The 25,768-nt window shown below is 50.7% G+C and overlaps 13 protein-coding genes across 13 annotated transcripts; 7 read left to right on the forward strand and 6 right to left on the reverse strand.

Moving 5' to 3' along the window:
• Nucleotides 1-158: 158 nt before the first annotated feature.
• On the reverse strand, nt 159-1,875 carry FTJAE_5703 (major facilitator superfamily transporter; the record flags this gene model as incomplete). The annotated part of the gene is made up of 4 exons (XM_037352239.1): nt 159-442; nt 498-696; nt 759-1,322; nt 1,378-1,875. 4 exons carry the CDS (start codon nt 1,873-1,875, stop codon nt 159-161), a joined length of 1,545 nt encoding a protein of 514 aa, XP_037207196.1.
• Nucleotides 1,876-2,429: 554 nt separating this feature from the next.
• FTJAE_5704 (Nicotianamine synthase 3) lies at nt 2,430-3,452 on the reverse strand (the record flags this gene model as incomplete). The annotated part of the gene is made up of 3 exons (XM_037352240.1): nt 2,430-2,549; nt 2,605-3,068; nt 3,125-3,452. 3 exons carry the CDS (start codon nt 3,450-3,452, stop codon nt 2,430-2,432), a joined length of 912 nt encoding a protein of 303 aa, XP_037207197.1.
• A 454-nt stretch (nt 3,453-3,906) lies between these two features.
• Nucleotides 3,907-5,382, forward strand: FTJAE_5705 (o-acetylhomoserine (thiol)-lyase; the record flags this gene model as incomplete). Its single annotated transcript, XM_037352241.1, has 1 exon — nt 3,907-5,382. The coding sequence occupies one exon, from the start codon at nt 3,907-3,909 to the stop codon at nt 5,380-5,382; it is 1,476 nt and encodes a 491-aa protein (XP_037207198.1).
• A 576-nt stretch (nt 5,383-5,958) lies between these two features.
• FTJAE_5706 (glutathione synthetase ATP-binding protein) lies at nt 5,959-8,049 on the forward strand (the record flags this gene model as incomplete). Its single annotated transcript, XM_037352242.1, has 2 exons — nt 5,959-6,010; nt 6,152-8,049. The coding sequence occupies 2 exons, from the start codon at nt 5,959-5,961 to the stop codon at nt 8,047-8,049; spliced, it is 1,950 nt and encodes a 649-aa protein (XP_037207199.1).
• Nucleotides 8,050-8,889: 840 nt separating this feature from the next.
• FTJAE_5707 (uncharacterized protein) lies at nt 8,890-10,029 on the forward strand (the record flags this gene model as incomplete). Its single annotated transcript, XM_037352243.1, has 1 exon — nt 8,890-10,029. The coding sequence occupies one exon, from the start codon at nt 8,890-8,892 to the stop codon at nt 10,027-10,029; it is 1,140 nt and encodes a 379-aa protein (XP_037207200.1).
• Nucleotides 10,030-10,406: 377 nt separating this feature from the next.
• On the reverse strand, nt 10,407-11,286 carry FTJAE_5708 (ankyrin repeat domain protein; the record flags this gene model as incomplete). The annotated part of the gene is made up of 2 exons (XM_037352244.1): nt 10,407-11,140; nt 11,190-11,286. The coding sequence occupies 2 exons, from the start codon at nt 11,284-11,286 to the stop codon at nt 10,407-10,409; spliced, it is 831 nt and encodes a 276-aa protein (XP_037207201.1).
• A 1,464-nt stretch (nt 11,287-12,750) lies between these two features.
• FTJAE_5709 (GA4 desaturase) lies at nt 12,751-13,971 on the forward strand (the record flags this gene model as incomplete). Its single annotated transcript, XM_037352245.1, has 1 exon — nt 12,751-13,971. The coding sequence occupies one exon, from the start codon at nt 12,751-12,753 to the stop codon at nt 13,969-13,971; it is 1,221 nt and encodes a 406-aa protein (XP_037207202.1).
• Nucleotides 13,972-14,506: 535 nt separating this feature from the next.
• Nucleotides 14,507-16,071, forward strand: FTJAE_5710 (o-acetylhomoserine (thiol)-lyase; the record flags this gene model as incomplete). The annotated part of the gene is made up of 4 exons (XM_037352247.1): nt 14,507-14,779; nt 14,833-15,023; nt 15,081-15,580; nt 15,635-16,071. 4 exons carry the CDS (start codon nt 14,507-14,509, stop codon nt 16,069-16,071), a joined length of 1,401 nt encoding a protein of 466 aa, XP_037207203.1.
• Nucleotides 16,072-16,199: 128 nt separating this feature from the next.
• On the reverse strand, nt 16,200-17,594 carry FTJAE_5711 (FAD NAD(P)-binding protein; the record flags this gene model as incomplete). The annotated part of the gene is made up of 1 exon (XM_037352248.1): nt 16,200-17,594. The coding sequence occupies one exon, from the start codon at nt 17,592-17,594 to the stop codon at nt 16,200-16,202; it is 1,395 nt and encodes a 464-aa protein (XP_037207204.1).
• A 454-nt stretch (nt 17,595-18,048) lies between these two features.
• FTJAE_5712 (Clavaminate synthase) lies at nt 18,049-20,877 on the forward strand (the record flags this gene model as incomplete). Its single annotated transcript, XM_037352249.1, has 4 exons — nt 18,049-18,350; nt 18,407-18,476; nt 18,534-19,114; nt 20,298-20,877. 4 exons carry the CDS (start codon nt 18,049-18,051, stop codon nt 20,875-20,877), a joined length of 1,533 nt encoding a protein of 510 aa, XP_037207205.1.
• A 451-nt stretch (nt 20,878-21,328) lies between these two features.
• FTJAE_5713 (cytochrome c heme-lyase) lies at nt 21,329-22,171 on the forward strand (the record flags this gene model as incomplete). Its single annotated transcript, XM_037352250.1, has 2 exons — nt 21,329-21,849; nt 21,898-22,171. The coding sequence occupies 2 exons, from the start codon at nt 21,329-21,331 to the stop codon at nt 22,169-22,171; spliced, it is 795 nt and encodes a 264-aa protein (XP_037207206.1).
• Nucleotides 22,172-22,358: 187 nt separating this feature from the next.
• On the reverse strand, nt 22,359-23,759 carry FTJAE_5714 (UPF0420 protein; the record flags this gene model as incomplete). Its single annotated transcript, XM_037352251.1, has 2 exons — nt 22,359-23,597; nt 23,652-23,759. The coding sequence occupies 2 exons, from the start codon at nt 23,757-23,759 to the stop codon at nt 22,359-22,361; spliced, it is 1,347 nt and encodes a 448-aa protein (XP_037207207.1).
• A 476-nt stretch (nt 23,760-24,235) lies between these two features.
• FTJAE_5715 (diphosphomevalonate decarboxylase) lies at nt 24,236-25,463 on the reverse strand (the record flags this gene model as incomplete). The annotated part of the gene is made up of 2 exons (XM_037352252.1): nt 24,236-25,349; nt 25,402-25,463. 2 exons carry the CDS (start codon nt 25,461-25,463, stop codon nt 24,236-24,238), a joined length of 1,176 nt encoding a protein of 391 aa, XP_037207208.1.
• Between the last annotated feature and the right edge of the window lie 305 nt (nt 25,464-25,768).

The following is a 25,768-nucleotide window of genomic DNA, read 5'->3' on the forward strand; positions in this document are numbered from 1 at the left end:
CGCAGTCCTCTCGATTACCAGACACTGCGTTGGCATTGGCGATGGTGCATATTGTGACCGTGGTGATAAAAGCAATCCTCTCTATAGGTAATTTCCAAGTTTAAATCCGAAAGGTGCCATAAATCTATTCGAATAAAGTCGTCCCAAGATCCCGTTATCTAAATCTTGACGCTGAATACAATTGTCGAGACCAAAGCGAAGAGAAAAGCAGCAAACCCAAAGGGCAGTCCGAGCCAGACTTGGCCCCAACTCATGCCCACGCGGAAAGCCAAAGCCATCCCGGGACCTGCCACCAAGCTTCCTATTCCTTCTGCGACCGAGATGAGCGCATATAGCCGCCCAATGTCGCTTGTCGCGTTGGGGTGCCGAGACTCTACAAGGCTGGTTGCTAGACTGCGCATGGTTGGCGCAAAGCCTGAGCCCAAGGTAGATATGACGAGTCCTAAAAGGATGCTTAGCTTTCTAAACATGGCATGCTTCTGCAATTTTTGGCTTACCGATTATCATGCCCACTGAGGTCTCTGAGAAGAATATGATCAAACTGCCTAGAACCAAGAGGATGATGCTTGTCTTGCCGATCCAAAGGTCTCGAGAGGTTGCGCTCCAGCTTACGAGTGCGTATGTAGCAATGAGAGGCAGTATGACTGTGAACAGCGCAATGTTTACGCCTGCCCGTAGTGATATGAGAAATCCTGCCTAGATGTCGAAATGTGTTAAAAGGTCATTCGCGCCAATGGGTCTAGAGAGTATGAACTCACCTGCGCTAAAGTCCATCCATATCGCTTCGACACATATTGGAAGAGTATATTAGTAGCTTGGCGCCCGACCTTGGAGATGAGGAAAGTAAAGACAAGGGCGAACAGGACTCTGTCCTTTAGGACGAAGTCGAACGAGTCTTTGTTCTGAGTAAGCCAGCTTCCCAATCTGCCGTCACTCTTGGATGGTATCTCTGCTTGTTCATTGATTGTGTAATCCGAAGAGATGCCATTGGAGTCCTCACGAGATCTTTTAGATTCAACCACTGGCAGTGTTTCCGGTAAGCCAAGTGCCAAAATGACACTAAGTCCTTGGAAGGCCACTGCCAGCAGGAGAGGGATCCATGTGTTCTTGTGCATCAAGATCGAGGTGATTGGGGGGACAATCAGATCTGCGACAAGGTCAGTGCAGAAGCGATAAAAGAACACGGTACTCCTGACCTCTGCCGGCACAACATCAGCAACCACTGTAGTGAGTAAGGTTGTGCCCGTTGTTGGGCCACCTCCAATGATGAAGAAGAGTGATGATAGCCAGACTGCGTTCAAAGGTAAATGCAGGACCCCGACCTTTGAATTATGGTCAATACTATTAGAATGTGGATATAAGCTTGGCGGTACTCACAAAGAACAGCGTCGACGCCCAGGACAAGGTATACCCAGTCAAGGCTAATACCAGGATCCATTTACGTCCACGCAAGTCTGCTACATAACCATAAGGTATTGGAAGCAGGATTGCGGGAATGGCATCGAAAAAGTACTGCCAGCCCACCACCGAAGCAACCTTGTCCTGCACTGGGTCGATCTTGCAGAGACGCTCAGGGACGGACCCGTCACGGTCCACTAACGATGGATCGTGCCGCAGATAGTGGCGGGTACAGGCAACGGACTCAAAGAGCCTCACTCTTGGCGCAGCGTAGAGAGATTCGCCAACGTCTGAAATGACTGCGAGGACGATGCAGAGGAGGACGACATAGATCCACGGCCATGAGCAGCGAGTGCGGTGCGTATTCAAGCTCTCAATTGGCCTGGGCTCGCTGTCGGGTGTTTCGGACTGTGGTGAGAGGAGGGCTGTCCTTTCATTGACCTGGGTTTCGTGCCCATTTTCGCGATGGTGATCCATGTTTTACTTGATGAAAGTCATGAGGATGTAGGAAAAGAGAGGAGAAAAAGAAAGACGTGCTGTTGAATGAGAGCGCATGGCGACTAATGCCTTGACTAGGGCGGTGACTGAGACGGGAGATAAGACAAGCATGGGTGCAATTGAAGTGACATCACAGCCAACAGCGAGAACTTTTGTGGGTGTGTCAAGGGTGAAGTTGATTACAGCCCGGATACGTATCATCAACCCGCGGTCTTATGAGAAGTGTCACAGAGGTCACGTGCTGTCTTGCATACTCAACAGTTTCCCTTATTTGGATAACGCAATTGATACTTCTTCAACTACCTGGTACCTATTGTACTTATATCCTATCATTCCCTGTTTGCCACTATTGAGTAGATTTGGCGATACACCGACCAACGCTGGTATTGGCTGATGCTCCCCTTCCGCAATTGACGGGCTAGTACGGGGACCGACATGACTGAGTACACCAAGGCAGTCATCCATTCAGACCCCCAAAGGAAATTCCTACACACATGATACCCCAAATGGATAGCCTTCAAGAGAAATCCATACTAAACTACCCTAGAAATGATAAAACTCGCATTCGCGTTCTTCCCAGGCTCACCATTCAGCTGGCATGTGAGAACTGGTCGCAATCTCTTCACAAGACGCTGAGTCTGGATCTTGGCTGGCTGTATCAATGGTTAGCCACTGCTCGCTTAGTTCAACTTGTGTAACCCAACTTACAGGATATGCCATGGTCTTGATAGAATGGGTGCTTCGGGTCAGCACAAATGCCCCCGACCGCATGCGAGACACCACGCTCAGGAGAATATTCTCCTTCTCCAGCGTCGTCGATCCAACTGCCGCGTTGAAGTAAACAACATCATGCTCGCGGAGGTCCTGAGGAGCGTCTTTGATATCGCCCGCCTCGAATGTGCAGTGCTGCGTGTCCTCGCAAAGTCTGTCCAGGACCTTGATGCTCTTCTCTAGACGATCGGGGAGAAGCTCCAGACTGTGGATTCGTACAGTTTTGGCTTGTTTCTTGGCCCATTTAGTCACCCAGACAGCTGTCTCTGGCATTGCACCAGATCCCAGAATGGCTATGGACTCGGGAGCCTTGTCCATGACGGATAGGAGGCCAGACCACTCGGCTTTGAGCACATATTCATAGAATTCATGGATTGGGGTGGAGTTGAAGATCTGCCAGGCTAGGTGTCGCACGCAAGTCAGCGAGTGATGAATAGTCAAGTACTCAGATTCATACCATCAGTCGCGTTATGAGCAGCTGCAACCCTATCCGCCCACGTCACTTCCAAGGCGCCCTCGCACCCTCCCATGACATATCTAATATCTGGCATGAGGCCCAAGATGTCTGGATGAGCGAGAACCGCTGTCTCCAGCTCAAGATCGAGGGTCGTGAAGCCTATGACTTTGTAAAACCGTTCCCAGAATGGGACGACCTGGTCGGTCTTTTCGGGCGTGTCCAAGGGGCATAAGGCTTTTGCAGCCTTGATGTTTTCTACCATGGTCTTTACATAGACTTGAGCTTCGGCTTCCAGGTCTCGGCCCGGGCTTATTGAGTCAGTGGTCATCGTTGAGGAGGGTAAGAATTAGACAAGGTAAAACGATAGCTTGAGTGTGATGAAAGTTTACAGTTAATCGTTTGTAGACAGTCTGTAGATTGCGAAAAATGGTCGTTCTGTCTTCTTCTGCTTGTGTCTTCAACATCACAATTCCAGAGAGCTGATTTTTAGTCATAAGATATTCGTCTAGTCAGAGACTCAGTCTGCCTGCGATTGGCAGAGCTGCACAGTCATATACTCTCGGGGATCCTGCAGGGTCTTTGACCAGCAGTAGATCGCGGTCAGGAAGCTTACCATCATACCATATACAGACACGAATCTGCAGGGTCATTCGCCACATCAACGCCTCATCCTGCATAGAACCTTTGAACAGGCCGGTCGATTTATGGCTCTGATACTGCTCAAGTCGTCTGTCTAGGTGACTGCGTATTCTGGCCAAGTCTATATCGGTAAATCCATCAACATGAGTCCCTCGAGTACCTTAGACGAGGCCGCAAGAGCACACACAGGCAGTCACAGCACTAAGAATGGCAAGCACAACTCCAACGGGTCATCTACGCCAAAAGTAGTGTCAAAGGCTACACGCAAGTGGCATTTTGATACTCTTCAGGTCCATTCTGGTCTCGAGAATGAAACAGCCCATGGGCAATGCTCCCTGCCAATCTACAACTCAGCATCATTCCGCTTCAAGTCATCCAAGAGCATCGAGGATGCCTACAGCTTTTCAGATGGCCCGAGGAGCCAGTTTTACATGTACAGCCGACTTTCCAATGTGAGTACTCTCATCCCAACCCCGGTAAGATGGTGGCTGATGAATGTGAAGCCAAGTAATGTCGGCTTCGAAAAGCGCATGGCAGCTCTGGAGCTCGGGCAAGACGCTCTTAGCTTCGCAAGCGGCGCTGCTGCAATTCTGACAGTCGCGCAATCCTTGGTGACTGTTGGTGATAATGCTGTTGTGAGCGGTTCTGTTCATGGTGGAACATATCATCAATTCGAAGTCATCCTCCCTGCCATGGGTCTAGAGTGTCGCATCATGGACACAAATGACCTAGAAAAGGTTGAAGCGGCGATTGATGAGAGGACAAAGTTCGTCTTCACTGAGACCATCAGCAACCCCAAGTTCGCAGTAGCAGACTTGGAGGGTCTTTCAGCCATTACACGACGTGCAAAGATTCCTCTAATCGTCGATGCCACCTTTTCAGCTGCTGGCTTCTTCTGCCAGCCAGCCAGATTCGGTGTCGACATTATCATCCACTCAGCTACCAAATGGATCGGTGGTCATGGAACCACGTTGGGCGGAGTTGTCATAGAGACTGGTGTTTCTGACTGGCAGTCCAATGCAGCTCGCTATCCTCATCTTCACGCAAAGAGAGGCCGCGAAGGCACCGACACCAGCCTCTACGACCAGTTTGGTAATGAAGCATACATGAGCTTCCTGCGATGGGAGTTCATGCGCGATACAGGAGCTTGTCTCGGTGCGCAGGCCGCTCAGCAGCTCTTCATCGGCGTCGAGACCCTTTCGCTTCGCTGTGAGCGCCAGCACCGGAATGCTCTGTTCATATCGTCTTGGCTGCGCAACCACCCGCGCATCGCTTGGGTCAAGTACTTGGGCTTTGAAGACCACCCGTATCACCAGCTCGCCTTAAAGTACCTCAAGGGATTTGGAACTGTCATGACCTTTGGTTTCAAAGGGACAGTGGACATGGCATTTGATGTTGTTGATTCGTTTGAGATTATCTCGAATACGCCCAATGTTGGAGATGCAAAGACTACTGTAGGGCATCATTGGTCGACGACGCATAAGGGGTGTTCTGTTGAGCAGAACGAGGCAATGGGTGTGCATGAGGACCTATTCCGGTTGTCACTTGGTATTGAAAAGGTGGACGATCTCATTGCTGATTTCCAGCAAGCCTTTGACGCAGTGCCACTCAGAACCTAACTGATTCATTTTGTATTCATCATTCAATTCAATTGTTGTCATGAACTTGGGAAGCACAAAGGCAGAAGAGATATAAGATAGCCGTGTTCCTTTGAATAACAAGGTAGTAGAGAATCAAGAGTATCACACGTGGATGGAAAAACTACAAGTCCTGAAAGCTACTGCAGCGTACTGTACCGGGGAGAGCACGACTGTTGATTTCTGTAGAAAATGTGCCTTAGGTGACGAATTCAGGCATGTGTCATTAGAATGCTCACGGAATGGTATTTCGTAGGTGAATAGTCATAAACGCAACGACGGGCTAGTCAGAGGCTGACTGCCCCCGGAAGTCCTCTGGACGAATGCTGTTGGTGCTGCTGTTGGTTGTGAACAAGTCAACGTGTAGCATGACCATGCAGTGTCAGAATGCCCCGCATGGACAGAGCCCCCTTGGCCATTAACCAGCATCTTCGCTGCAGTGCAACATGATACGTACTTGCGGTGCAGGGATGGACATCAAACATAAGGTCTCCGGGAACAACTATCTGAATATCGATATGCAGACACACGTTTCTCACTTACCTACGACTTTTAGCAATGGCCGAACAAACACGACTCCACATCTGGCTGAACCTGCCAGACAATCAAGGTCAGTTTATCGGATCAGAGCACAGATACCCTTGCTAACAGGTTTGGTTTCTGTCAGTCTCACTTGAGTGTGAGTGGCGATATGTACAACAAAACGGGAACGAGGCTCAGCAATTCCATAATTTGTACCTTGCGCCCAAAGTTCGCAACTCAGAACCACTGGAGACCTCCCTTGGTCCCGGAGTGTGGATCTCGAACAATGATACTCAGTCGAATGCTTCTCAGCTTAGAAAGAGTCAAGATTCAGCCATAGCCGCGCTTCTCCAGGAATGCATCGCGCAAGAAGAAGGCATGTGTGTCTTCCAGGTTCCTAGAGTGAGCGGCTTTACAGGGCATGCCGACCCTTGGGCCTTTCGTGTGGCAGACTGTGCCCTTGTTTCCTCGACCAAGTCATTTCTCTCACCACTTCAGGAGATAATAGCTCCTTCCGACGCCACCACCAACAACATTGTTGGCGTATTCAAGGCCTTGGAAGCATCGATAGGGGCTATTATATCCCCTCTGGAACTGTGCAATGAGACTATCGACAAACTTGAGTTTGAAGTCACACGAAGGCTTTCCTTTCCTTTTATCTCGCCAGAGCCTATCCGCAAACGGCGCATATGCTTCCTGATATGGAGTCGCATAGCGGCCAAGAGAGCGGCATGGGCTAATGCGAAGGCGCTGGGTATCGAAGTCGTAGTCATGAGTTCTGGCCCGTGGTCCAAGGATGATAAGCCACCACAGGAGTATCTGATGGATGGCTATATCAATATGGACATGACGACCGACGATGGCTTCTGGAAAAGAATCGTCGATGCGGTCAAGGCATACCCAGATCCAATAGATGGTCTCATAGGGCCGTGGGATATGTTCATGGTGCCGACGGCCAAAGCAGCGAGAGAGCTCGGACTCTATACACCAGGACCAGAGGCTTACTCGATTTCAACAAACAAGTATCGCACGCGCCAGATGCTCGATCCCGAAGAGAAAGACTTTTTCACGGTGCAGAATCTCAAAGAGCTGGATTCGAGACTGCAGTCTCCTAAATCCGTCAACTTCCCGGTTGTATGCAAACCAGTCGCCGGACTGAGCAGCTGGGGAGTCTACCGCGCAAACAACGCCCCACAACTGCGTGAAGCCGTCGAGAAATCCCTCATCGTCAGCCAAGAGCTTCCCGATCTGAGGGTTGTGGTCGAACCATACATCGATGGGCCTGAAGTGGACTGCAACATCGTCCTCTTCAAGGGCCGGGTTCTGTATACTGAGATTGTAGACGACTTTCCTTGCTCCGCAGACCTCGCGGAGGATCCGACAGGAAAGCTCTTCACAGAGTCACAAGCGGCTGTGCCATCGAGGCTCCCTGAGAATGAACAGCGGGCCATCACAGACGAGGTTGTCTCGGCAGTTCGTAAAATGGGCTTCGACACTGGCGTGTTTCACTGTGAGGCGAGAATTTGCAACTCGTCCATGAAATACACTTTCACCAAAGGTGCAACGATTCCAGACCTTGAGCCTATAGCAGAGCCCAGAAGTTCCGAGGACACTCCAGTATATCTCCACGAGGTTAATGCCAGGATGCCAGGACCAATGAGTTCAGCCTCCAGCGTCATTTCACGCGGAATCGACTTTTGGATGCTGGGCGTTCTCTGCGCCGTTGGTGAATGGTCTCGATACGAAGCGTTTTCAGTTCCATTTCTGAATCCAGAGGTCACCGACCACACATGGCTCATCAACTGCATCGTGCCCGTCAGCCTGGAGCGCATCAAACCCCTGTTCCCCGATCATCCGGCAGATCAGCTTGGACATCAGGCGGTGGACAGCAGTCACAGCCCTATATTGGAACTGGCCAAGACCCACCCCCATTTGACGAAGCATGTGGCACGGCACCATGTGTATATAGAGCCTGCGACGAGATTGGGAGGCAAGGAGGGTGATTGGTTGTGGACTATGTGTATGGTGTTTCACACTCCGCATAGTCGGGAGCACGCATTCCAACTAGCTCAGGAATTCCCAGAGGTTTACGAGGCTTTTGTAAGGGACAGGTATGGCCATGGCTAGAATGATACAGCTGCACTGAGAAGTCAAGTTCCATGAGAGGTGGGTGGTGGGAGAAGCCGGCCTAGTAGGCATCTGAGATACATGGGGTTGGTGATGTGAGTAACGGTGTCCGTGAAGGATAGGGCTAGGAGGTTCAGCATTCGCTTAAAAGGTGTACATGAGTAGACTTTTAAAGCTCTTTGTAGGTGCCTGTATCTACACTGTCCCGACTGTATAGATTACTGGGCATCCCTACATCGACGTCATTTGATCAAGCTGATTCATCCGCCTCACTCTGGCTGCCTTGACGGTATCGGACTAACCGTTTCGCCGAAGCCGAGCCTCTCCCTCCAGCCTCCTGTTCGCAGTCCAACATTCACGCTCACCACCATCATTCAATCTCTCTCAACCTCCGCCATAATTATCGCCGCACCCGAATCCTTCGCTTTCTTTCCACTTTAATCCTCACGCACTTCACCCATCAGCATTTCACCCATTTTTCTTCCCGCCTCGCCTCGACCCGATCGAACCCTTTCTCAACAATGCTCACCGAGAGAAGCCCGTGAATCGCGCTACAGCCGTTGTAAAATTCCGGATTATACCCACCCAGCAAGCGCGTTCTGCCTCGCTTCGTGGAATAACCGGGGCTCGTAGAAGGGACCTGCTCAAATCTCGCAGTTCATCTGGAGTTTGGGGCGACCTAGCAGTTTCATCTGGAGGTCACAGGTAGCCTGGCAGCGAAGCCGGCTTCTCTTTGGTGTGCGTTGTCGAGTTTGGGGGCTGCAGGTAAGTTCCCGACATTTTTTGTACTGACCATTTAGTATCCTGGCAGTCAGCGGTATGTGATTCACTGCACGAACTATGGCGACTCCATCATGCGTCGATATTGAACAGACACCCGCCGTCGTTGAGTGGGAATGGGAGGGCGCGACGCGTTCCTTGGCCACTCCAGATCCAGACAATGTCCCGATACGATTCACAATACACATCGATTCGACCCACGACAAGTATCGCGCTCATTTCGAGATAGTTGTTCCTGTCAAATTTAAAGACAAGCCGAGTAGTGCGGCAGTTTTCTTACGAATTAGTCCTTTATTCATCACTTGTTTCCGCTTCTCTACAAATATTGCCGCTTTGGACTCTTTGAAAAAGCAACGGTTTAGCTCCGCCGCATGTCTGGAGTTTGAACTGAGCAACTTTATCGCCGTACTTGTCCCCAGCTACGTCAAAGAACCAGTATCAGCCTCCCGGCCACGCTCTGGCAAAGTTCTCGACTCTCTCTACGAGCTATCCCATGTCACTTCTCTCCGAATATATATCAAAGATGCTCTATTATCCCTCGACCAACTCAATTCCATCAGCGACGCAGTAACGAAAGCCCAGCTCGAGCCCTTTTCTGGCCCCGAATATGATATCTCTCGCATGTTCAGTGGCAGCGGCGCAAAGGCTACAAAACTCTCACCACCCAAACCTCCATCATATGAGAAGGCAACGAGCTCACAACCGCCGAGCGCTCCCTCATATCAACGTAAACGACCTCGACAGGACAGTCCCCAGCGGCCCGATAGCATCAGCCAAGTATGGGACAAGCTACAGAAGCTAGAGTCCTTATTTCACAGCAAGGTTGAAGAGCCAACAGCTGAGAATGCTAAGCTCCGGGACCAAAAGCCAAAACCTGACGAGACGCAAACTGAGACCACCCAGCCTACAGACCAGTCACAGGTGGTTGTAGAGCTGAGAGCTGAGAACGCTCAGCTTCGTGAAGAGGTCGAGCGTTTGAAGAAGAGGCAGGAGGGTCTTGAGGCAGAGGTCGCATCACTACAAAACGCGCAAAGAAGCGAGAAGGATACAGATGAGGTTGCAATAATAGAGATTCGAGACGACATAGAGTCACTGGAGCGTAGACTGTCTTGGGTTGAGAATGGAAAAGATGAATACTTGATGAAGCAAATAAAGCAAGAAATCTTTGACGAGTTAGCAACGCGTGTCTCGGGCGGCTAGGGCTTGCACCGAGGTACAAAATCAATCCAAAAGATCAAGACACTTTACTGATACTCATCAGAAGTGAACAATTAGCGGGATGCCAGGGTGATGTTACGATCACTGGTTTTTCAAAATCACATAAATGACAGGACGAACAACCTGCGAACATTTGTGTATGACATACGGCGTGACCAATCGTGCTCCATCGCAAGCGTAAACGACACGACCCAAAGGCAACAGCGAAGGGAAACCAGACGTTCAGGAGTACGAGCCATATACCATCAGGTTCAAAAGATTCATTGCTCGTTTATTGCCATGTCCTCCTCTAGTTAGGTTGCCAACCCGGATACTAAAAAAATTATCTATCTCAAAAAGTGACTGTTTTAGTTGCTCGATTAATGAAGCTCAGCTCCACCAGAGAGGAGAACATTGACGAGCTCTTCGTCCTGAGCCCTGACTGCTACTTCGAGGGCCGTCATGTTGGCCGAGTCGCGGGCATTGATATTTGCTCCGTGATTGACCAGCAGCTCAAGAGCACTCGCACGTCGGAAGCGTACAGCGATATGGAGGGGAGTTGTGCCGGAGCAGTCGCGCGAGTTCACGTCTGCGCCAGCCTTGATTAGCGAGAGGAGAATCCCCGTCGTTCCATTGCGGGCAGCGATGTGGAGTAGCCTAGATGGTCTACTGTTGAGATCGCTGGAGTTGGAGTCGGAGGTGAGTGAACTTGACGACGCAGGCGGTGCTCGCGGCTCTGGGTTAGATATCCCTGGGACTGGGACTGAGACTGAGAGCTGACGGGGGCTAAGCGTGTCCACTAGTGAACCACTAAAACCAGGCCAGTCCTCATCGAGAGAAGAGGGCCAGGGCAGGGCTGTAGGGTCATCCAGGGGGCCGTCTAGTGCCCAGACGCCAAGGTCTTCCGACGCTTCGGCCCGTAGACAGGCGGAGTCAGAACCAGAACCAGGACCAGAGCCAGAGCCCGAACCCGAACCTAGACCAGGACCAGGGTGTTGTGGCGGGTGCAATTGCGACGCCAAGTCCTGCGAAGTTGCTCCTGCAGTTGGCGTTGGCTGTACTGCGACGTCCGCAGTAGTGTCGCTATGCTGCTCACGTTGCCGTTGGCGTGCTCCTAAGGCTTGTGAGCACAAGGTAGTTGCAATAAGGTCGCAGTAACATACTCGATGCCCTCTTGGCGATTCTGTTGCGTTCGCGGAGACGCTGCGTTTCCTGCTGCTTGGGCGATGGGAAGAGGACGCAGGCTTCAAGCTCTTCCATTTCAATTGAGAGCCAAGAGATGGATGTTCACCCTGCTAGCGGCATAGAGCTTGGCTTTGGTGCACGCACGCACAGGACAGTAGAAATTCAGCTTCCAAGACCGCCAGACTAAAGTTAGAAACCAACCGCCGAGCCTCAAGAGTGGCGGTCCATACTAATAAACGACGGTGATGGCGTATAATACGGCTTCACGGCACAATCCTTGGCGCTCAGGAACGGGCAAAACACGACTCTGAACGTGCCGACGGAGGAGGTTTGCGCATTTTGGACCCCAAACACTCCAGGCGACAACATAAGAGAGCAAGGTTCTTGGCGGAAGTTGGCTACGGGTATGTTTGTTGCAGGCGTATAATATACCGAATGAGGCAACTGGAGTGGCTCATTAGATCATAGAGGTATCATAATCGCGTTTGTCTGCCGTGCCGTAGACATATACAGACTAGACGGATTCCTTCTATATCCCAAAACAACAAGAGGCCGAGACGCCTTATATCAGAAGCTCCACTGATAAGAGATGAGGCATGGGAATTAACAGGGCATAACTTGACATCTGCGATCCTACGCTAAACTACATCGAATCTAGCTGGTCGATCTTATGGAGTTCTCAGCGAATATATTCTCCGTAGCACGACAGGTCCCGACTTGGCTTCACAGTACCCCAAGGTGAAGTAGTGTGAGATCGAGAACCTGGCCTGATTGCCAAGAGAGCAAGCTTAAACAATAACTATATGTAAGCTTATGTTCAGTTGTATCAGTGAACGATATTGCTGGATACAGGTCCAGGTCGAGTCACAGACACACTTTTGTCCTGGAAATGAAGCACGTTGATGACCAATGGGATGACTGCCTGTGTCAGGACCTTTTGTTTACGCCGTTGCAGTTGGTGATGCAAGGTCAGAACAGCGGGCGCAACAGCGTATTATGACTGCGCGCCTCGCCTGTAGTAGGCATGCACTGTTTGCTTATGCAACCGAGATCAGCTTGTCATTTTTCTTTTTTGCCACAGGTACCTGAAGATTTTGATCCTGCTTACTGAACCGAGAAGTGATGACCATCAAGAGCACACTGAATTGAGCCAACGGTTCTGAAATTAGTCTTCGTTAGCACTATGGCGTGATTGATGATCCTTGGAGGCTCGTATGTAGCTCGAGGGATTGACACAGGCGGCAAATCACTACATTTCTGACACGGCTGCAGGGTGAGAGGATGGCAATAACTTGAGACTTCGACGTGGTGTGACCAAGGCACTACACGAGGCACCTGGATGATAGATGCCGCTTGAGACAGAGTATCAGGTCTCTTTACACCTTGAGGCATGGTCAATGTGGCATGAAGGTTACCAGAATGGCTCTGACCTGGTGTGTATATCATGAGCTAGTGTCATGAGTGTAGATGCCTCCCCATCATCGAGCTGTTGAATATCACCATTAGTCACTTCAGGCGACCACTCTCATATCCATCATCATGTCTCATTATGCATCCGAGGTCAAAGAAACCTCCCCAACAGATCAGCCGCAAATAATAGCCACTATCAAGTATCAGATCGATGATGGCGTGCGACATACCTCAGAACAAGCTTGGAACAGGGGCTACACCAACAACCCCAATGTAAAGCAGATTCCTGTACCATATCCTCTCCATGATCTACGCGCAGTAGCTTTCACCAACGGTGCAGACTGGTCTTGGTCGCATTCTGCAGAAATCCTGAAGGACTTTGGCTTCACCGCTATCAAGTTTGACCCAAAATGGGCCAAAGTCGACGACGAGGTGCAGGCTGGAGACTACGATGATTTGCAGACTTTAGAGGAGACCTACTTCCCTGAAGTCAAAGAATCGGTGCTCAAATTGACAGGGGCGAAGCATGTCTTCATCACAAACAGTATCGTTCGAAGAGGTGATGCGCCGGTTAAGAAACCTGCGAATGGAACCGGTAGCTCAGCGGTCGTCAATGGCAAAGACCAGAAGAGTGTACCTGATAATTACAAGGCATCAGATGAGACTCGACCAACACATCTTGCATCCTCTGACAACTCGAGGCCTGCGAGAGGAGCACATGTAGACTATACGCCAGTTGGTGCTCGGCGCTCTATCCGTCGCTGGCGGCCAGACATTTACAAAGCCGCGCTTGAAGCTGGGATCATTGATACCGAGGACAAGATCTGTGCATCAGCGAAACTTGACGCCCAAGACAAGGCGAGCAACGATATCATCGAGGCCAAATACAACGCGGACGGCAAGCTGGGACCGCGATACGCAGCCTACAGCGTCTGGCGGCCCATGCGTACAGTAACGCGGGATCCGTTAGCAATGGCTCCTCGATGGTCTTTTCCCCAGGACGGAGCATTAGGATTTCTGGGGTACGAGTCTAGAATGTTAGCTGCGCCTTCTATGGGTGGTGACTTTCTACGAGAGCTGGAGTCTGTGGTTATCAGCGAAGCAGATGCGAGAGCATACGAGGACTCGGGGGTGGTTGCGCGTGGAATGGAGAGTCCGAAGTGGTACTATCTCCCAGAGCAGAAGCCAGACGAGGTCATTGTGCTCAAGTTCTTTGATAGTGCTGCTCTTGGGGGAGGTTTGGTGTCTGGCGATGTTGGGGGTGCGCCTCATGCGAGTCCTGATCTTGGCGATGCTGCTTATGGGCCAGCTCGTTGGAGTATTGAAGTTAGATGTATCGCAATATGGTGAGGGTTTGTAGCCCGGCGGTATCTTAAGGGGTTCATGTAGTTCAGAGGTCACAATTGTTTTGTATCCCTATTAGGAGATGTTCAATTGACCTGGGTGTATTCAAAAAGACGCCTTGAAAACACATGTATCGTGCAAAGTTCAGGCTATGTGCGGTTATTAGGCCATAGATGTCAAAGTGATATCAGAATCATATCACTATCCAGTATCCAATGCTCACCCTCATACTCTCATGCTGCAGTATGGCGAAATAACACCAAGTCAACTCCGACCAATCCAAGTAAAACGTAGCCTGTATCCTGTTTACCTTACCCTTGGAGATTAGCTTATGCATGTAATACTTACCTAAGGAAAGGCTTGAAAGGGCAAAGACCTGCGTATGACCCTGCAGAGTCAGAGGCAACGGTACCAAAGTGGACGTGCTCCCTCGTATCTAGCCATACTCCCAGCAGACTTCTCTTTCCTATGCAGTCCATCTATCTTGCTATTCTTCATTTCTAAGACCACACTCGCCAGCTCTATCTCTCCACAGCCCAGCATGAAAGAGCATAACACAAATGGACACACCAACGGGACCTCAGAGAAGAAGCCATCACGGCCCTCAACTAATGGAATTGTCAAGAACAGGCCAAAATGGAGATTCGACACCATACAGATTCATGCAGGGCTGGAAGAAGACCCGAAGTATGGTCACTGCACCCTACCCATCTATAACACCGCCTCGTTCAAATTCGGCTCTTCAGCTGCTCTGAACGTAGCATTGAGTGACATATCAAGCTCTCAAAACCATTTGTATACCCGTGTATCTAACGTGAGTCTTTCTGCCAATGGGAATTCAACACTGTGTCTAATGCGGATATGTAGCCAACTCACGATGGACTTGAGAAACGCATCGCAGCCCTCGAGGACGGTAGAGATGCCTTAACTTTCTCATCGGGCAGTGCGGCTGTTTTGGGCGTCATCGCGTCGCTAGCAGGAATGGGCGATAATGTCATCGTATCTACGAGCATTCATAGTGGAACGTACCGCCAGTTCCGCAAGGCTCAGGCCCAGCTGTAAGTCTTTTGCTTGTTAGCATTAGGGGAAACCTGTAGGCTAAATCGAGCTCACAGCGGTATCGAATCACGGTTGTGTGATGTAAACGATCTTGAGCACGTCAAATCTCTTCTTGACGGCAAGACCAAATTCATCTTCACCGAGTCTCTCGGTAACCCCATGTTCTCCGTCCCGGACTTTGAAGCTCTCGCCGCAATCGCGCATTCAGAACATGTCAAGATCCCCCTCGTGGTTGATGCAACACTCACCGCAGCTGGTTACTTCTGTCAGCCTGCTAAATGGGGCGCCGATATCCTCATCCACTCCGCGACCAAGTGGATAGGAGGCCATGGCACTACACTCGGCGGTCTTGTTATTGAGACTGGGCGTTCAGACTGGCAGACTAATAAGATTCGCTTCCCAGGTCTCTATGGAGAGCTTCCGGGACTGAAGGGTGAGCAGGATGATTGGTATGCGGCTGCTGGTGATAGGGCATATATGCAGTATCTCAAGACTGAGTATATGCGTGATACTGGGCCATGTCTCGGTCCCTTTGCAGCACAGCAGCTATTCATTGGTAAGAATCAAACCTACATCTTCACATGAAGATGGTCTTACTCACTGTGACCAGGGGTAGAAACACTTTCAGTCCGCTGCGAGCGTCAGTCCAAGAACGCAGAGACCTTGGCCCTCTGGCTCCAGGACCATCCCCGAGTTGCCTGGGTGCGCTATCTAGGCTTCCAAAATCACCCTCATCACCAACTTGCCCTCAAGTATTTCCAGCGGGGCTTCGGCACGGTCATCACGTTCGGGCTCAAAGGCGGCGCGGCGGAGGCTATCTCCTTGATCGACTCCTTTGAGATGATCATCAACACAACGAATGTGGGCGACTCCAAGACGCTGGTTGGGCACCACTGGTCAACTACGCATAAGCACTTCACCGAGGAGGAGAATCTGTCTATGGGAGTGGATGAGGACCTTGTGAGGTTGTCACTTGGGATAGAGGATGCGAGGGATATCATAGCGGACTTTGAGCAGGCTTTTGAAAGAACTAGAGGTAAAGTTTAGATAGAACTGAAGCTTTAGTACTTGGTAGGGGATCAAAGGTAGCAGGAATATCTGTATTTGCTGGAGTGCCGTTCATGTGTACAAAGGTTTTATAGTGTCCTTATATACAATCATACATCAGCCAATATCTACTCCTTTGTCAACCGGATCCCCCTTCCAGCCAAGATGTCATTTCTCTCTGACTTCAGCCTATCCTCAGATGTCTTGAACAAAGACGGCATCCCAGTCTTCTCGTACACCAGCCCCTGAGTCATGGCTGCAATACCCTCCGCGGCCAAGAAGATAACAGGCATACCATGCCCGTGGAACCCAGCAATCACGAATACACCATCTCTACCAGGAACCTCTCCTACATGAGGAAGAGAATCAGTACTATACCCCATAATCCCCGTCCAGACACGATCGACACGCGCGCACGACTCCTCCCACCCGAGAAACGTCCGCTGCATGTAGTCCTCTTCAAAGTATCGCTGCACGGGCTCAATGGGCTGCATGTCATCAACGTTGTTGTACCAGCTCCCTGGGTCATTCTCATCGTACTTGTGGTGAGCGCCACCAACCACTATGCTATTGTCATCTAGCTGTACCATATAGCTGTACCCGGTCTTGTTGGAGATGGGGTCCTGTTCCATTATAGCGTAACTTGCGGCGCGGAGTTTCGGTAGTGGCTTGCCCTGGGGGCCTGTGATGTGGCATGCAAGTCCCTTGCAGGGCACGATAGAACTCGCGTATTCGGGGAGAAGTGCTGGGGTATAGGCGTTGGTCGCGATGACGACCTTTTGAGCTGTCATAGTTTCTCCCGAGCTCATTCTGAGGATATGGCCGTTTGATCCAGAGTGCTCAACTGACACAACCGTAGTCTGGGTCCTGAGTGAGAGCCCCATGGCGACACAGCGCTCTAAAAGGGCTGTGAGAAGCTTGTAGGGTGATACCCTAGCTGCAGGCGTGGAGAAATAGCCCTTTGCATCTCGGAATCCTGTGCGGTGAGGCGCATCGTCACCCTCGTAGAACTCCACCACATCCAGCAGGGTATCACTGAAAGGCGATACTTGCGTCAAGCCCTCATATGCCTCACGAACCATGGAGACTTGCCCGGGGGTTGTGAGAACAGCGAGACTCTCCGTCTCCGCAAAGTCGCAGTCTATAGCTTCCGACTTGATAAGGGCCCTTATCACATCGAGATGACGGGCTTCAAATTGCACAATCTCAGCCGCTGCAGAGGCGCTGTACCTCTTGGAGTTGCTCGCAGCTCCCATTAAATAGTCAGGGCGCAGGTGCCCTCCATTCCGTCCTGTAGCTCCAGAACACGGATCCTTTGCCTCGAGGAGGAGCACACTGGGTGGTGCAGAGGTCGTCTTCAGTATGTGATATGCCGTAGCGATGCCTGCATAACCACCGCCCACAATAGCCACATCACATGAGCTTGGGAGAGGTTCGCTTGGTGCAGGTACTTGATGCTTCTGGGCTTCATGCTGCCAGTAAGATGGCGGTGATCCCTCCACGGGGAGGCCTGGGATACTCATTGTGATGTGTGCCGCAATACCATAGACTAAGGATTAGAGCTGGGTACGAACATGAGAAGGCCAGGGTCAGTAGGCGATTACCTATACCGATGTCAGCTTATGACAGAATGGTGTAATGTAGTGTCAGAACCGATCTTTGACAGGAGTGACTTGCATAAAATGGCCAAGAGACAGGGCCAATGACCCTGCAGGATGTCGACTTATACCGACTTACACCAATAATGGTGCTGATTGGCGAACCCTGCATGAATGACACTGCATGCATATTCAAAGCGCAACCTATGTCCAAGGCGATGTATTCTTCGCTTACAGGGCATAGACTAATTCGGGGGACTTTAACGACATTCCAGCCCAACCGTTGGATAGGTAGCATGTTATATCAGAGGCTCAGAGGCACTAAAGTTCTATTCAAACCCTTGCCTCAGGAACTACTCGCCTATCTAAGTCGCCCAAAATGTCAACCACAGCCACAATCACCAAAACAACTAGAGTCCTCTCACCCGAGTCCGCTGACTTTACAACCATCTCGTATACAAGGATCAAACAAGGAAACGCCAATGAGTTGGCTGCTCTCCTAAGAGCATGTGAAAAGGACGGATTCTTGTACCTGGATCTCCGGAATACTGACGCGGAGGCTATACCAGTCATCAAAGAGGTACCATTGTTATATAAGGGCGTAAATAATTTCTTCCAGCTGGATGAGGATGAGAAGATGAAGTATGATGTCGACACAATCGGCCCCTGGAAGCTCAATGGGTTCATTCATCCTCGACTCTGCGGCATTCGTGCATTCGCTGACTTGTTGAGTGTAGTTACACCCCTTTCGGGAGGAACGCCGGCCTGGCTGGAGATGGGAAGAAGCATGGCGTTGAGGGATACACAGTAGGTTCTCTAACAAATTCGTTCATCTGTAAACAGTGGGTAGCCTAACACTATCAGTTTCCCCGAGATGGCATATGCAACCCCGTCGTAGACGATCATCCTCTTTCCCTACCACAGATACTGCAAGATGAAGCCCCCCTTTTGGCCAGCGTCATGGATAAGCTCCATGAGATTGGTCTAGGACTGCTAGATGCCCTAGACCAGATCAGTCACGAAGCAGGCACACCACTTGCACCCAAACACCTCCCCACAGACCCTTCAACCTCATGCATGACAGTCCAGCGATACCCCTCCCTCTCAATCGAAGGTCCCAACGCAGGCCTCAGCGCCCACACCGACGTCGGCAGCCTCACCATCCTTTTCTGCGGCGATCGCGGCCTGCAGACATTCAACCAGGACACGCAGGAGTGGCATTCCGTGGAGCCCCGCGACGGCTGCGCGGTCGTCAACGTAGGAGACTCGCTTCGCTTCCTCTCGGGGAGGAAGTTCCGGTCTGTGGTGCACCGCGTGGCTCCGTACCCGGGGGAGACGATCGAGAATAGGTTCTCGTGCGCGTACTTTATGAGGCCGAGAATGGATGTTGAGTTTGAGGATGAGAAGGGTGAGCGGTGGAAGAGCATTGATTGGCATATGAGGAAGTATAAGAGTTACCGCGAGGCGGGCAAAACGGCTTGAACTCGAGATATGCCATGTAGGATGGCTGATTTGCATATTTGCCCCTATCTATCACTAGTCTTTTCCAGCTAGAATACAGCTATTCATGATATCCGGCGATAGCACATTGGATGCTTTGTAGTTTCCCCAACAGTCTGCTGACGGTCATGAGGCTAAACAAGTGCTGGCAATGCTGAGTGGTTAACTGCTACGTATATATTATAACTCAAAGTCTTATGCCAGGTTCAAAGAAGTAAAGTCTTGACTTTATAATACTTGTAAACGTCTCAAGAATCTTCTGCCAAGCTTTGACTCTTCTTGTAAACATATCCATCCAGTCTGTAGGTAATTTACAGTGCCCAAGGTACCTGCTAAGGGAGGAGAGAACTCAGGGCGTGAATCTTACCTAGATGATAAACAGATTTAGTCAACTTAGACCCAGCTAGGTAAGGAGACTCTTTGCTACCTGTAGTACCTAAGCCTCTGGGAGCAAGAAAACACGAGACCCAAGTTTAGGGTGATAAAATAAACTCTATAAAAGGTATCCTAAACTTATCCTAAATTTATACTAAGTTACCTAAGTCTTTTTATCAGTTAGGTTCAAGGTCCCGAGTTTTATTTCCTCCCCTAGCTAAGGTACCTAGGTAAGTTTGGGATGTCTTCTCTTCCATGTCTTGATCCCTGGGGCTTCAATAGTAACAGTAAGGCACGTAGCACTTGCCGGTGACGTCCACTTTCCCATCAACATTTTAATTGCCACTGCCTTCATCTCAACTATGTACACAACAACATCACCATCATCATCATCATCATCATCACCACAATCGTTATATGAAGGATCTGCCAACTCATCATGTCTTTCACGAAGTTCCCCGACCTTCCTCCTGAACTTCGGGACGAGATTTAGGACATCGCCGCGCGTAGTCACTTGGACGAGCCAACCGCCCACTTCGCTGACTTCTTGAACGGATTCCTCCCAGTTCGGCAACTGCAGCTTAAAGCCACTTCGAACAAAGGCCTTTGGGGGCCTCTGAACCCGCCTGGAATACTTACAGCATTGATGAGCACCTGTAAGGCCTCAAAAGACAGAACGGAGAAAATTGTAAAGAGGTGGTGGCCCCAAAGATCCCTGTGGCTTCCTTATATGCAGATCTATACGAACCGCAGCTATACTGGTTTGCACTTCACTATTCCACCCAATGCATGGGCAGGACCAGGGGGCGAGTTAGTTGATGTCTCCAATGACCTTATCATTGTCCACCGACTTCCCGCCCCCGCGACTCTGAATACATTCCCCACAGTCGAGTCTATCGGCGGTCTTTACGAACATGATCCTTCCAGCAACCTTTATCCCTGGTCTTCAGCAGGCATCAACGCCTTCGACGCTAGATTTCCTCTTGGGTATCAGGCGGAATTCCTACAACCATTCCCCCGACTTCGAGTTCTGTACATCATCGTCAAGCCCGAGGATATCATTGAGCAGGCTGTCAACCGACAACAGTCCACCATGACGAACTATCATCGGGATTACACACAAACTGTACATCAGTTCCCTCCCAAGACATTCAACGCCCGTCGGAGAATTTACTATGAGATGCCAGAAATGACGTGTAATGGCTTGCAATGGCTCTACCAGACGATAAAGGATACTTCTGCTGAGGCGCGCCCAGAATTGCCCCCGCTTGTCATCCGGGTCATGACGTGGAGACATGCTCCAGGAGTCCGAGGGCGCTTCGATCCCAATTAATAGCAATTCATAATAAGCGTCTTCAAGGCAAGAAAATAGCGAGATAATAGAATATTCATGCTCCAAGATTGCAAAAGTTTAGAAAAGTTTTATAAGAGTAATCATAAATCCTAAGGCTATTCTAAGAGATTTAATAAGTAAGGTCTAAACTTTACAAACTTATGATTAATTCAAGAAACCTCTTCTAAAATTGGATAATTTGATACAAACGTTAATGCAGTGAAGTCGGCGATGTAGGTTAATAAACCTCCGGCCCGTGCGGGAAAAACGCGGACCTGACCCGACCCATAATATTTTTCTTCGCAAACCTCCACTCCAAACCAATCCGTTCCGGCGCATTTACGATCCGATTACCCATGATCAATTACGCCATTTTCTGAATCCTTGCCATTGAATCTCTCGAACCGTCACCCAACTCCTCCCGGCGATACCACCGCACATCATCTTCGTCATGGCAGACAAAGACGCTTGTCCCGTCGATCACAAATCCCGCGAAGCATGGCTCGCCCAAGCCCGTGAAGCCGAAGCCGCAAAAGCAAAAGCAGCTGGATGTCCAGTCGACCACACAGCGCAAGCACAGTCCAAGTCATGGTCTCAAACATTCTCGTCATATCTCCCTTGGTCCTCGAGCACACCTGTACCGCCGCCTACGCAAACTCCTCCGAACAATGGTCTTGATACTGATCGCGTTGTATCCACGATTCCACGAACCTCTGGCGGACCTGCGGCGTGTCCGGTAGATCATGGGAAAGAACCTGCAAAGCCTGCGAACCACGAAATGGAGACGGGTGTAGATCCCTCTGGAAACTGGGTGTATCCGTCGGAGAAGATGTTTTTCGATGCGATGAAGCGAAAGGGTTATGATGCGAGGGTAGCAGACATGAAGACCGTTGTGCCAATCCACAATGCTGTTAATGAAAGAGCTTGGAAGGAGATCAAGGAGTGGGAAGCGCCGTATCTCAAGGGCACAAAGTAAGGCTACAGCATCTATATTGGTGGGAAGGGAACTAATCGTGTTAGGTGTGATGGCCCCAAGCTCGAATCTTTTGCCAACAAGATGGATCGCATGACTCCCACCGCTCGCTTTAATACTATACTCGGCTACACGGCGCCGTTCGACCGACACGATTGGGTTATCGATCGATGCGGTACGAGGGTTGACTACGTTATTGACTTTTACGCTGGACGACCAGATGGAAAGGGCGGGCCTAGCTTCTATCTCGATGTGCGGCCGAAGCTGAATACATGGGAGGGTGTTAAGATGCGAGCCAAGAGATGGGCATTCCTTGCATAACGACGAACTGCTGTATAAAACTGTATGACGATGTATGAGTGATTCATTGGAGGCGTTTTGGAAAATGTACAATATGGGCAAAAAGCATAGACTTGGATGACTAGCATAAATCTCCATCGACTCAATTTTCATGTTCTAGGGTATTATTCCCTTTCGCCTTACGCCAATGACTTCCGATCTCACAACCTTACTGATCCTTCTTCCCCTCCAGCTGAGCAAGCAGACGAACAGGCGCACCTGTCTCAAAGGACTGCGCCTCGATGTTCCACCCCTTGGCAAGCATCTCATCCCAGAGCTCGCGCTTGTCGTACTTCTGTTCGTAGCCATCAACGGTTTCCTTTACGCGGAAGATCTTATCCAGCTTGTCGGTGTAGCCCTGGCTCTTCTCCAGAAGCCAGGCCATCTCCATGGCCATGAACCAAGCACTAATGGCGTGGACGGCACTGGCGTCCTGCCAGAGCATGATCTTGATGGGTGTGTAGCTGCGCTTCGAGTGATACCAGACAAAGAGTGAGTTGCGGGCCCCGTCGATGATGACGATGTTGCTGTTGGGGGCTTTGGCGCCCATGGCGTCCCAGTAGCTTTTGGCCATTTCGATACGTGCGATTTTCTGTCCATGCTGGTTTCGGACGGCGGGTCGCCAAAGAAGAATGTTCTCACGGCGGGCGACTTGTTCGGGAGAAAGTACAATTCCGGTCTTGAGATACTCTTCAAACAGGATGGTTGCGCGCTGCTGGTTCAGGTTGTCCATGCATACAGCCCGAACTCCAAGGTAATTCATCCAGAGATGAGCCAAGACGAGAACAGTCATCAAGAACAGAACGCTATGATGGTCCTCGACATACTTGACCACAATAGTTCCAAAAAGAAGGCCGATAAGACCTACGGCGGTCTCTTGGCTGGCCTCTTTGGCATTGAGTTCAGAGAGGTTGTCATGCTTTGCAAAGTGTACACTAAGAGCAGCTTTGCTCGCACCAGCAGCCACGCCACACAACGCCCGCAACGTCTCTCCAGAAGTCAAAGCAAGAATCTTTCCATAGGGCCCAAAGTACGGGCTGTACAGCTCCAGAAAGAAGGCAGTGTCGTTGAACAGATCAGCCAGGAAGCGGAAGCGCTTGGCGTCGGGCTCAATACGAAGACCGAATTGCTGGGCAAAAACGATAGTGGCGATGCGAGACATGGCGTCCTTGAGGACTGTGAGCAGCATGGCGAAGGTGGCGGATGAGTTGGCATCTCCGACGCCGAGACCTTGGAGGAGAGCTCGGTTTGCGAGGAGGGAAGTGATGGTTGAGAAGAAAGCTTGGAGGGAGTCGAAGAATTGGTAGTTCAGGTAGTCGGATGATACAGAGTGAGGATATCCGACTGGCATGAAGGCCTCGCGAAGAGAGGGAATGAGTGGGATACTAGGCTTCGACTTGGCAACGACCTGAAGCTAAGTTAGCCATGATACTCATATTCTCAAAGCGAAGGTAAAACGTACACGGTTGTCGACAGTGTGATTCCAGGTTCGGGAGACATTTCCTGATTTATCCAGCTCCACGATCTCAACGGGTTCGCCGCGACCCAGGAGGCTCGTTAGACCATCCATCGTGATGGTGTTGATGAGGTTGTAAGGATGAGAGAGAGTTGGAGGACGGTGAGCTATAGGCAGCTCACAGTGGTGTTACGGCACATGTTGCAGTGACACAAGCAGTGCCCCGCAGGGCGAAGACGTGTCAGTGCGACCGGCAGGTACAATGCGCGCTTAGAACTGCGGCGAGACTAGGATATATAAAACTCAAAGATGTCTCTTTGTAGGTCAGGTAAGCATTGATCCTACGGTGGAGACATATGTAGTCCCCGGAGCCGATTGAAGGCGTGGAGGTGAGTTTGGACGGCCCCACACGACGATGTGGAGGATCAACAACGGTTCAACTCATGATCATGATCGGCAGTGTTGGAATAATGATGAACAAGATCACTTTCAGAACGTAACAAGTAACAATGTTTCTTGTTTCGGCTTCAAACCTCTCTGTATATCATTCCAACATGCTATTTACTTCACTAGATCTTTTATATTCCCATCTATCGTCGAACAGCCTGGCCATCCTCTCCAACAAGAAACTCATCAGTCTTGATAGGTCCCTCACCAACACCAGTGGAAATAACTCTGCTCACGCCCTCCTTCAAAGTAGAAGCAAGACCACTCTCAAGCTCGACGCTAGACTTGGCGCTAGCAGCACCCTCCTTGAAACCGCCAACACCCTGGAGCGCTTGGTAGAAAGTACCAACCACGGTATCAGTGTCCTTCTCCTCGTAGTAGACAACACAGTTGGGACCAGCGTCAAAGGTGTAAGCGGCAATAGTCCTGCCAGCCTTCTCGTTGATGTACTCAACAGCACGAATGGCAGCGCGGGAGACGTCGTTCATGTAGAAGATGGGAGGGTATGTGTCGGCGCAAGTAGCGTGGAAAGAGTTGGAGTCGCGCATGGTGACCTCGGCGAACTTGGGAAAGTCCTTGTTCTTGATGGCCTCCTCCATGGCGGCCATGTTGGCGGGAACAACGTTTGCTATTCTCTCCTTGAAGAGGCCGGATGTAGCGACGGTCTGTTGCATGCCAGAGGTGGAAGAGACACCCTTCTTGGCGGCGCTGACAACGAGGATCAGAGCGCGCATGTCAGGCCAGTGTGAAGCGGGAGCGACAAGGTCGGCCTTGGAGTCGCTACCATCCTCCTTCTCGCCCATTCTCCACGCAACATATCCACCGAAGAGACTGCGGCAGGCAGATCCAGAGCCTTGTCTAGCGACGAGCGAAAGATCAGAAGGGGAGTCGGGAAGTTCGTACAGAAGAGCGATAGCTTGAACAAGCGCGGCGAAACCAGCAGCTGAAGAAGCAAGGCCAGCAGCAGTGGGGAAGTTGTTCTCGGACACGAGCTTCAGGGGGTATGTGGACAGCTTGGGGAGCGAAGAGTCGGCGGCCTCCAGAGCGGCGCGGCGGGATCGAAGCTCACGGAAGCAAGCTTGGGTTCGGGCGCCAGAGATGTCAGAGGACTCCCCGTTGAGAGTGAGGCTGTCGCCATCGGTGAAGGTGCTCGAGCACGAGGCTGTTGTGAGGGTTCGGAGATCGGCTTGCGAGAGGGTTACGGAGAGGGAGCTGTTGGTAGGGAGGTTGAGCTTAGCATCGCGCTTTCCCCAGTATCTGTACCATGTTAGTGACTGTCTTCAAGATGCGATGAGGGTGTAGTGTTTACTTGACAACGGCGATGTTGACGGGCGCAGTGGTGCTGGCGCGGTAGACCTTGGTATCGGACATTATGAAGCGGGGTATAAGGTAGACGGAGGAAGGTTTTGGAGAAAGTTTGAAACAAAGATTGGAGTGAAACAAAGCAGACGCTCAATTGATACGAGAGACGCAGGATTCAGGACTTGACGAAGAAGGAAAATTGACTTCACCGACTTGTTGTACCTATGGGGAAATGAGCCGTGGGACGGGTTGCTCAGAGAATTGGTCGGATTGTAACCTCATGGAGTCTAGTGCGGGGTCCAAACCCCTCTGGACCCCTGAAGCCCCTCAACACCAAGGGGAGCTCTTGGGGATCAGCCAATCCACTTTGAGCT

This window comes from Fusarium tjaetaba (genome assembly GCF_013396195.1).
Source record: "Fusarium tjaetaba strain NRRL 66243 chromosome Unknown NRRL66243_c0000109, whole genome shotgun sequence".
NCBI classification, from domain to species: domain Eukaryota; kingdom Fungi; phylum Ascomycota; class Sordariomycetes; order Hypocreales; family Nectriaceae; genus Fusarium; species Fusarium tjaetaba.